The sequence below is a fragment of the Urocampus carinirostris genome, chromosome 5, assembly GCF_059441175.1.
Source record: "Urocampus carinirostris isolate Australia breed hairy pipefish chromosome 5, RoL_Ucar_1.0, whole genome shotgun sequence".
Lineage (NCBI taxonomy): Eukaryota > Metazoa > Chordata > Actinopteri > Syngnathiformes > Syngnathidae > Urocampus > Urocampus carinirostris.
Window position 1 is genome coordinate 38,018,569 of NC_142353.1, and position 10,240 is coordinate 38,028,808.

At 38.9% G+C, this 10,240-nt stretch overlaps 1 protein-coding gene across 1 annotated transcript; it reads left to right on the forward strand.

The window, feature by feature from the left end:
- The first annotated feature begins 3,079 nt into the window (after positions 1-3,079).
- Positions 3,080-7,436, forward strand: LOC148366266 (uncharacterized). The gene is made up of 2 exons (XM_088336759.1): positions 3,080-3,533; positions 5,213-7,436. Exons 1-2 carry the CDS (start codon positions 3,473-3,475, stop codon positions 6,319-6,321), a joined length of 1,170 nt encoding a protein of 389 aa, XP_088192885.1. The 5' UTR covers positions 3,080-3,472; the 3' UTR covers positions 6,322-7,436.
- Positions 7,437-10,240: the final 2,804 nt, after the last annotated feature.

Consider the following 10,240-nt stretch of genomic DNA (forward strand, 5'->3'; position numbering starts at 1 on the left):
AAAAATAGAAAGAAAGAGAAAGTATAAATTAGAGAGAGAAAATAGAAAGAGCACAAGACAGAGAAAAAGAAAGAGTTAGAGCGTGAGAGAGAAAGGAGAAAGAGAGGGTGAACAGGAGAAAGAAAAAGAGGGAGAAATAAATAAAAAACAAGTGAGTCAGAGAGAAATGGAGAAATACTACCACAATTATTGTGCAAGTGTTAACTGGCTTTGGTGACATCCGGTGGAAATATTTAAAACTACAGCTCATTTTCCTCTTGCGCTTCTCTCACTGTTGTCTTGCGGGCCGGATTAGGGCCATCGGTGGGCCTGATCTGACCCGCGGGCCGCCTGTTTGACACCTGTGCTATATTCTGCAGCATGAGCAAAAATGATGTGTCTGTGCCACAGCATATGTATTATTCTGCAATTGGCGCTAGCTCTTTTTGCGCTTGTATGCAATAGCTCACCGGAAATGCGGTACCACTGCTTCCGGTGTTGCTCCTAAAATCCAACACTTAACAAAAATATAAGAATGTATAATATATATCACAGGTTTGGGAGCCATGTTCCTTCTAATCTTCCACAGGTCTGAGCATTCACACAAAGTATGTGAGCATCGCTTGGAATAATAGTCAGCAACATCAATCCTGCAACAAAATCCTTATAGAACATGTCCAAAACCTGAGATCAAATCAAGTTACATTCTGCTGGGTTTTTGGGCCACTAGTTCGTACATAATATAATATATTCTACGCATAGCTTTTTTTGTGTCTTCTTTTCCTGCAGTTTTTTTTCTTTTATATTTCATATCATCTTTTTTTTTTTTTCCCCTTCTAGTTTGTTTTTAACTTCCCTTTACCTTGTTAATACTTGTTTTTTTTTTTTTACCTATCTTTTCCCTTTTCTTCATTTGTGTCTTGTTTTTTTCATTTCCCCCCTGTTTGAATTCTTTTGGAAGGTTTGTGTTTGTTAGATATGATCCTGGGAAATTTAAATCAAAAGCCAAAATACATTTTATTGTGAATCTTATTATCATTATAGCTAAATTCTTCATTCATAAGTGCTAATTCACAGGCAGAACATTTTTCTGTCATCACATTTCAATGAGATATCAAACAATATATTTGGTCCATCAAGCTTTCCCCCAACCAATAGGCCATTGAAACTAATATTTGTAATCATCCATGTATTCATTATTTGCACTACCTATCCTCAGTAGGGTCACGGGGGTGCTGGAGCCCATCCTAGCTATCTTTGGACAGTGGGCAGGAGACACCCTGAACTGGTTGCCAGCTAGTCACAGGGCACACAGAGAGAAGACAATTCACTCACACATAGGGACAATTTGGACTGGCAAATTAACCTGAAATCCATGAGGAAACCCACACAAGCACAGGAAGAACATGCAAACTCCGCACTGAAAGGCTGGTAGCTGGGTTTGAATCCATGAATTCAGAACTGTGGTGCAGAGGCGCGAACCACTCAGCTGCCGTGGCCTGGTTATCAGTAAATGGGAATGTGCAGTCACTTTTATCCAATATTCCTGTAAGATCTGAACTTGTCTACCTAGGGGTTACAATAACCAAGGACCAGCAAACCACTCATCCACTGTGCTGCCCGATTTGTAAACATTTTGGTATTTTATGTAACTTGTGTTTTCTCCCCTGGCATGTTTATTTATTTTTCTCTGTATTTGCTTTGCTGCAAACCACTCATCCACTGTGCCGCCCTATTTGTAAAGATTTTGGTATTTTTATGTGACTTGTGTTTTCTCCCCTGGTATGTTTATTTATTTTTCTCTGTATTTGTTTTGCTATACATTTTGTTCAAATGTCACGCAGCGTTGCAATGCGACTTTTGTATGGAAGTGTACATGCATTTGTTTTTTTCCATACGCAAGACCACTTTTTGCCATGCCGATTCAATACTGCTTATTAGACACAGGCTACATGTCCATTAAAACAAGGACTAAGAGGCTCAGTGGCAGTTTCTTCCCCAGTTCTATTAAGACCCTAAACAAGTGCACAAGACTGTGAATAAAATATATATTTTGCCTATGCATAATGAGTCTACATATATGTTTCTCAACAGTTTTCAAAAATATGTTGCAGGGTTTTGGAGTTTTTAAGGGTTATTGATCTATCTTCGTTATTCATTATCCATTATCCGTTATCGGTCAGTTCATAATGCGCTACAAAGCCTAGGAGCCGGGACACTTACTCTCAGCCAAAAGGCCAAGCTAAGGTCCTAGCCCTAAAGCCTTGCTGCGATCATTGCGAATGCACCGTTCCCGGAGGTACTGCAATACCGGGCCGATGCGTGGAGTGGACAGAGCAAGCTCATGGTTAAACAGTGCTAACGTAAAATATTTATATCTTGCCTATGTAAAGGATAAAGAATACCATACACACATCTATTATATAGCATATGAATAACCTATATTCAGGGTTGGGTAGGGTTACTTTAACTGGATTACTTTCAATTACTTTTGGATTACTCCAATACCAAATATGCTAATAAAAGACAAAAGAAACTAAATATGAATAAAATGATGACTCACAACACGTGGTAAGCTTTCTCTCCTGGCTTTGATCTCTTTGATCTCCAGCAAAACTAACATAAAAGAGAAACAAAATGAAAATAAATCCAAACAGCTTGCCAACATCATTTTTTGCCGTTCCATGTATTCCGTTACTCCCCAAGCCTGCACAAAATTTAGTGATTTCATTCATATTTAGTTTCTTTTGTCTTTTATTAGCATATTTGGTATTGGAGTAATCCAAAAGTAATTGAAAGTAATCCAGTTCAAGTAACCCTACCCAACCCTGCCTATATTTTATGTTGACACTATCTGTGTATTATTTATTATTGCAACATCCTGGAAAGGGGGGTGACCTCATGTGCGGTCCCATCTCAAGGTTTCTTCATTTTCCTCATATTGAGGTTTTTGAGTTTTTCATTACCCTCATGTAGGTTTTAGATCAGGGGATGGTGTAATAATAGTCTGTGGTTTGCAATAATCTGTGGTCTGTGCAGCCCTTTGAGACTCTTTGTGAAATAAACTTGACTTGACTTGTTTTAAAAAAAAAAAAAAACGGATTTTCCGTACGATTGGTACTACTCCTGCGCGAGGTTTTACGCACGCCTAGAATTCGTCAGATTAAGTCACTACTTATTTTGCATTTGACCAGCAGGCCGCAAGCTTAGCCCGCATGCAGAAAGAAACAGGATGAGATAATTTACCCGCGCCAGCATTACTTATTCGAAATCCAGCGTAATGACTATATTCCCGCTTGCTTCGACTCTTCTACGAGTCTCAGATCGAAAATGTCAGTCATTGGTTCGCTAGCTTAGCCTAGCCTGTTAGCCTAGCTTAAAATGCCGCCTCCTTAGTTTACGACGGTAGAGTTTAGAAGCTGCTAACAAATGAAAAGTTGTCTAGTCTAATGTTTGACCAAGCAGAGACCAGGAAGGGTTTTAAAGTGTGAAAATGTGCGAAACAACAAAAGCCGAGTACGAAGAGGAGCTCCAAGTGGCGTCGGACACCACAGGTTTGTTATTTTACTACTTGTTAATTTTGTTACGCAGTCGTTATTAAAATAGCTGGTGTGATTTTATTTCATTTAAATCCAAAGAGTCATTTAGATTCTCCAATTGTTTAGACAAATTATACTATTTTTTTTCTGACAGTAAGGAGTTCTAATGTTACTAACACACCATGCGCGAGTTTTGCTTTAAGGGTGTGTAACAAATACAAATCTTTCATTTTTTTTGGTAATAAGATTGAAAATGGGCTCCAACTATATAGGAAAGATATTGTACTTTGAATGTATGAATCAGAGTTGCACAAGTTAAAGCCAAAGGGAACCCTTATTGTCGATCTTACTGTTATCATTGCAAAATTATACATTCACAAATGCAAAAATTCAATGGTAGAGTGAAAGATTATTTTATGACAGGAATTATGGTCGAAATAATCCTATTTTTTTTACTAACTGTGGGAGGAAGATTTTAAGTGGTATATTTGTTGATAAGAGACAGGCTCTGCCATTATTATGTCAGTTTTCATCAAACCATCAAACATCACAAAATAAATAAAATGTACTTAAGAATTAGGTTTTTGTCTGGAGAGCTGGTTTACCGGTTATGGAGAATTTTCTCTTGAGATAAATGGTGTGGCTTATAAAAAAAATGTCTCTTTAAGTAAAAAATAATGCCCGAGACCTACTCTACAGCGATTGGGTTCTGCTTCAAGTGAAGCGGAAAAAGATGAATTATTTCAATGCTCCCTTGGGTTCTTGTGTCCTCCACACAAGCAAACTTGGGCAAAGCACAACTCTTTAATTGAAACAAACTAGTCGCCCTTGATTGTGTTCGGTATGCCCATAGCATGAGAGATGTGTGTTATTAATAACGTATCTTGTAATCTTATAAAAATGTTTTTTACCTATTTATTCTAATAGTATTTTATCCTTTTTCTCTTCAAAATCTTTATTACGTGTTTTACGCTGGAGTGCCATGTCCAATCCCGTTGCATACAATGTTTCACAACGACAAAGACAATTCGGTTCTATTTTAATGTGCATTTATGGTAAAATGAAATAATGTATTTGCAGTAAAATGCTGGTCTACTACTGAACCCAAGAGCATTCTCCATTCGGGCCCCGGTGTTGTGGAATGCCCTGTCCTCTGAGATTCGATCTGCAACCTCAGTGGAACGTTTCAATCTAGGCTTAAAACACCCTTTTATTCTCAAGCTTTGAATGACCTATATTTCCTGTTGACAATATCTGTGTGTTATTTGTTATTGCAACATCCATTGCAGCTTGGTCATCCTGGCAGGGGGATTACCTCATGTGCTGTCCCTTCTCAAGGTTTCTTCATTGTCCTCATGTTGATGTTTTTGTGTTTTCCCTTGCCCTCATGTTGGTTTTAGATCAGGGGATGGTGTAATCATAGTCTGTAGTTTCCAATAATCTGTGGTTCTGTGCAGCCCTTTGAGACTCCTTGTGATTAAGGGTGTCACAAATAAACCGGATTTGACTGACTATAAAAGTTATACCATGTGCCCATGTGTTGTTTCTTTTTTGATATTAAAATGTGGTTGAACTGACACCTTCTGAAGGAATAAATATGCGAAGAAGAAATTGGAAAGGGGGCAAATTTTACCTTGCAAAATTAGTTTGTTTTGAAAAGTCCAATCTGAAATTATTGTTATTGTTTCCCGCAGATGTCAATAAGAAATGTCCTCCTCCTGGTTGTCAGGAGTTGCCTGTTGTAAAGAAAGAGATTTACATTAAAGAGGAGGAGCAACTTTTACTCAACGTTAAAGAAGAGGAAGATTTTCAAGAGTTGCCTGTGACTGAGGTTCATCTAAAGATTGAAGATCAACAAGAAGGAAAAAAATGGAAGGAGCATCCAAGCAACAGTTTAAGTCAACACATACAAACTGAAGGTGATGATGAGCAGCGTGAAGGCTCCCAAGGTGACAAGTGGTTGGCTCCGATTTCAGATGGTGACGACACATCGCACTCGGCTGACACTGATGTCACTGAACAACCGACATGTCTTACTGACGGGAAATCTTACAAATGTGTTCAGTGTGGAAAAACATTTAAAAGGAGATCTAAATTGACAATGCATATAATTGTCCACACAGGTGAAAAAAGTTTTGCCTGCCCAGTTTGTGGTCTTAGATTTGCTGTCAAGGGAAACTTGACGGCACACACGAGAACCCACACCGGTGAAAAACCTTATGCCTGCTCTGTTTGTGGCAAAAGCTTTGCTCACAAGGTGTCTTTAAACCATCACACGAGAACCCACACTGGTGAAAAACCTTTTACCTGCTCAATTTGTGGTCAAACATTCTCTCAAAGACAGCATCTTAAAAAACATACAAGAACCCACACCGGTGAAAAACCTTTTTCCTGCTCAGTTTGTAGTAAAAAATTCTCTGACCGCTCAAATCTTAATACGCACACAAGAACGCACATGGGTGAGAAACTGTTTTCTTGCTCTGTTTGTGGTGAAAAATGTTCTAACAATTCACAATTACAAAGACACAGAAGAATTCACACTGGCGGGCAACTTTTTTCTTGCTCATTTTGTTCTAAAACATTTGATCGAATATCACACTTAAAGATACACACAAGATCGCACACGGGCGAAAAACCTTTTTCCTGCTCAGTTTGTGGTAAAAAATTCTCTGTGAGAGGGACTCTTAAAACCCACACTAGAACCCATACGGGTGAAAAACCGTTTTCCTGCTCTTTTTGCGCTAAGACATTTGCTCAAAAAAAGAACTTAAAAATACACACAAGAACTCACATAGGCAAGTAAACTTGTTTCTGCTCAATTTGTAGTGTAAAACTCCCAAAACATTAAAGCTAAGTTGTAAGTGTGCTCATGAGAATACCGATAATCACTAAGGATCTTATTTTCGTACTGTATTTCCAATTTGGAAATCATATTTGTCACTTAATATACAAATGACCATGTATGTTGCTGTTTAACATCTTGGACTAATCTGATTAAAACAAGTTCTTGGCTATGTTTTAATAACCTTTTTATTATTAATTTCTTCTTGCTTGGGCTATTTTTTCATTTACACATTCAAAAACAGCAATCATAAATCCATCCATTATCTGCACTGTTTATCCTCACTTGGGTTGCAGGGCTGCTGGAGCCTATCCTAGCTATCTTCGGGCAGTGGGCAGGGGACACCCAGAACTGGTTGCCACCCAGTCGCAGGGCACACAGAGACCTACAAACACTCGCTTATTCACACTTAGGGACAAATCGGATCAGCCAGTCAACATGACATGAATGTTTTCGGAATGTGGGAGGAAACCGGAGTGCCTGGAGCAAACCCACCTAAGCACGGGGATAACATGCAAACTCTGCACGGTAAGGTCTTTAGCTGGATTTGATCCCATGACCTCAGAACTGTGCCGCGGACCCGCTAACTACTGCCATGGCGCCCACAAAAGTCCATTTTATATTAACATTTTATACTTGGAACTATCTTTTGCTTTTAGAAATGACATCCCGTAAACAAATATTTGAATAGGAACCCTACGAAATTTTGTTTTTGTTTTCAATGATGTTCTTTACACTTGCATATTCGTTTTCCTCTGTTCCTTTTTTTCCAATCGGTTCAAGTAGACTTTTATACATGTTCAGCAATTCAATAAAAATAAATCTTCATGCCATAGGCAGCAAGAGGTCTTTTTTCTATATTGGTCATAAAAATGGTGGATCACTGACATCCACAGGGTCCGTCTTTTCTCGACAGCCACTCAGTTTTACCTCAATGTTGCAATTTGACTGAAAGACGTCTCTATTTTCCAAAAAGCATCGCGGTTAGTCATATCGAACGACCCACATTCTTCGTGATGTATTTTATCATTTGGCTGTAGCGTTCTACTTTCTTTTTTGTTTCTAGGAATTTGATATTTTTTCCATAACCACATCTGTCAAAATATAATAAATCATGAATTTGTATGGCAATGATGTTCCATATAGTTGTGATTTTTAAAAGGGTGTTTTACCCCAGTTATCTTAAATAAGTTATTTAAACAGCCCAAATCATGAAAATGTATTATACCCTTTTGATTATTGATAATATTTATTGATGTTTCCACTGAGTTTTATTTTCCACACAAAGTTGCAAAGTCTTTTGTCAATTGGCAATTAATTTCTAGCCTCAAATAGAAAAACGCCACCTCATAGAGAGAGCCCACCAGAGTAACCGCTTGACTCTTTTCTGTTTTATCAATGTGGCAATTATTCTATATTCTCAACATACCTAAATGTATCTATTATCTACATTTACCTTGGGTCAGTTTTTTCAGTTTTTCTGTTTGAAGCATCAAAAAACAGTTTTTTCAATCCTTGGTAACTGTACTCTAAGGTTCCTCATCCATTTTGGCCTTTTTCTTTCCCTGACTTTAGGCAGCAACAGAAACGTTTCCTTTCCTTTACATATTTCCGTCACTCCTCCAGAGCTTTCCCTTTTAACACAGGCCCAGGTTTTGGGGCGACAGTAGCTCAGGAGGTAGAGCACTCGTCTTGGGATCAAGAGATCGCAGTTCGAATCCCGGCTCCTCCGTGTTACATGTCGAAGTGTCCTTGGGTAAGACACTGAACCCCTGATGCCCCCAACAAGCAGGTTGGCGCCTTGCATGGCTGCGTGGCCGCTATTGGTGTGTGAGTGTGGGTGAATGGGTAAATGTGAAGCACATTGGGAAGTCTTCATTGACTTGAAAAGCACTATATAAAATGCAGATCATTTCAGGACAGCAGTGAAGTTGATGTTTAGTGTTTTGGCAAACACACATGGTGGCTTTAATCTTAGTTTTAATTGTCCTTGTGTCTCAGTCCCTGTACTTGTCTGTGTGTGAAGAACACTGTTAGAGTTTCTCTCTTTCAGCAAGCAATTCTTCATGTTTGTCTCTGAGGAGCGTAGTGTGTGAAATGACGTGATAGAATTGCAAGCAATCTTTGGCTCTGTTACAATGAAAGAGACAGACTCTTGAAAGAAGGGAACTTCCTGATCATCTCTGATGTCTCTAGTGACTTTGCGGTTCCACTGCAAGTTTTTGGTTTTCTTCACAATCATTTAGAATATCCCATCCCTTAACATTAGGTATGGCGTTCAGACATGAACAAAAGAAATCAGCAAAGGCTCTCAGTCCTACAACATCCCTTGGATGGATCTTTGACCAATGTGCTAGTTTTTACATTAAATCTTTCTGAACGAAAAAAGGTTGTCCAGAACTTTGGTTGAGCCGGTTCCAACCATGAATGAAACTGTATTCCAAACATGAGAAAAAACTAAATAAAACAAAACAAGTCAAAAAACAAAGACAATGTTAACCATTTCTATTTGCATCGTTATCAGTTCTAAAAATAAAATGTGCCATCCAGTGTATTTCTAGCTGGATCCCCAATATATTTTTTAGATAATGCAATCTATCAGCAGAAGCCATGATTTTTCCATCTGAGGAAGGTGAAGGGCGCCTTCCATTCAATGAACTGGATGGGATCACTAGTGTAACTGATGGTTCTGGCATTGGGGGCCTATTCATGGTATTGGATTGCTTGAGCAAGATATATAACACTTCTGTCTGTGGATGTGATGCTGTATGAGGAAATTCAGTGGGTGGGCTGCTAGATGGGAGCTGGGGACAGAGTCTGCTGTGGAAGGACATTTTGTTGCCTGCTAGTGTTGTGGTCGATAGAGTGGACAAAATCATTCTGCTTTACTTTTTGGTTGTAAACCTCCAGTCTCTCTAGTGCAGCTATAATGTCCATTTCTGACCTTACCCTCTCCAAATCACGTTTTTGAGCTTCAAGTTATTTTATCTCTTCCTCTAAGCACAGAATTTTTTCCTTACGCTTCTCTTCCCTCAATAACATTTCATATTCTGCTTCCTTTGCTGCTGCTTCTACTGCTGCATCTGCTATTTTTGCTGCTATGACAGAGTGTAGCCTGGAACCTTTTGAGTCTTGACTCGAAGATGAAGCTGTGCAGCTGAAGGAAGATGGAGTGGAGTTCATGAAGACCATGCCCTACCGTCTCACTGTCAAAGTCTCCACCAATTTCTGATATCCCTTAATAGCCAATCATAACAGTTCCGAGGAGACACCTTCAAAATAACAAGCAAACCCTTAAAAATAAAAGAATATGTCCACTCTACATAAAGAAAATGACAGTCTGGCCTTAAGGAATACAACAACACAAACATTTACCCATGATTATATTTTAAAATAGTGTTAAAGGTCCCTTTCAAAAGGTCTTGTACAAACAAACTCTTGGCCGAGACACTCCATATCCATCTTGTCCCTAGCCTTCAAACCACTCAAAGATCTCCTTCACCATTTATGGGTACTGTCCAAAACGTTTCTTTTCACCGGCATGGTGTCTTGCAAATTATTTTTACAAACAGACCAAAATTCAGCACACTGTTAGGAATTAACACAGTAAAATGTACCGTTTACCAAATTGTTCGAATAAGTTATCTGACTCCATTGACCAAACACAAACCCTCATTCACCTAATGCGTGCTTGTTTCTTTTTGTGAAAAGACGGACAAGAGACCGCCATTTCCACACAGGGGCAGATTTAATTTCTTAAACAAATTAACTAAGTGAACTCCATCAAATTAGCCCAATTAGTGTGGCTCGAGTCTTCGTCGAGCCTCTTCTCAATACTCCCTCGAGCTTCTGAAGTTCTCCCGGCCCACGTTTTTTCCAC

Coding starts and splice junctions, on each gene's coding strand:
- LOC148366266 (XM_088336759.1), top strand. CDS start 3,473: ATGTGCGAAACAACAAAAGCCGAGTACGAAGAGGAGCTCCAAGTGGCG. Junction 3,534..5,212: donor AGTGGCGTCGGACACCACAG/GTTTGTTATTTT, acceptor TGTTTCCCGCAG/ATGTCAATAAGAAATGTCCT.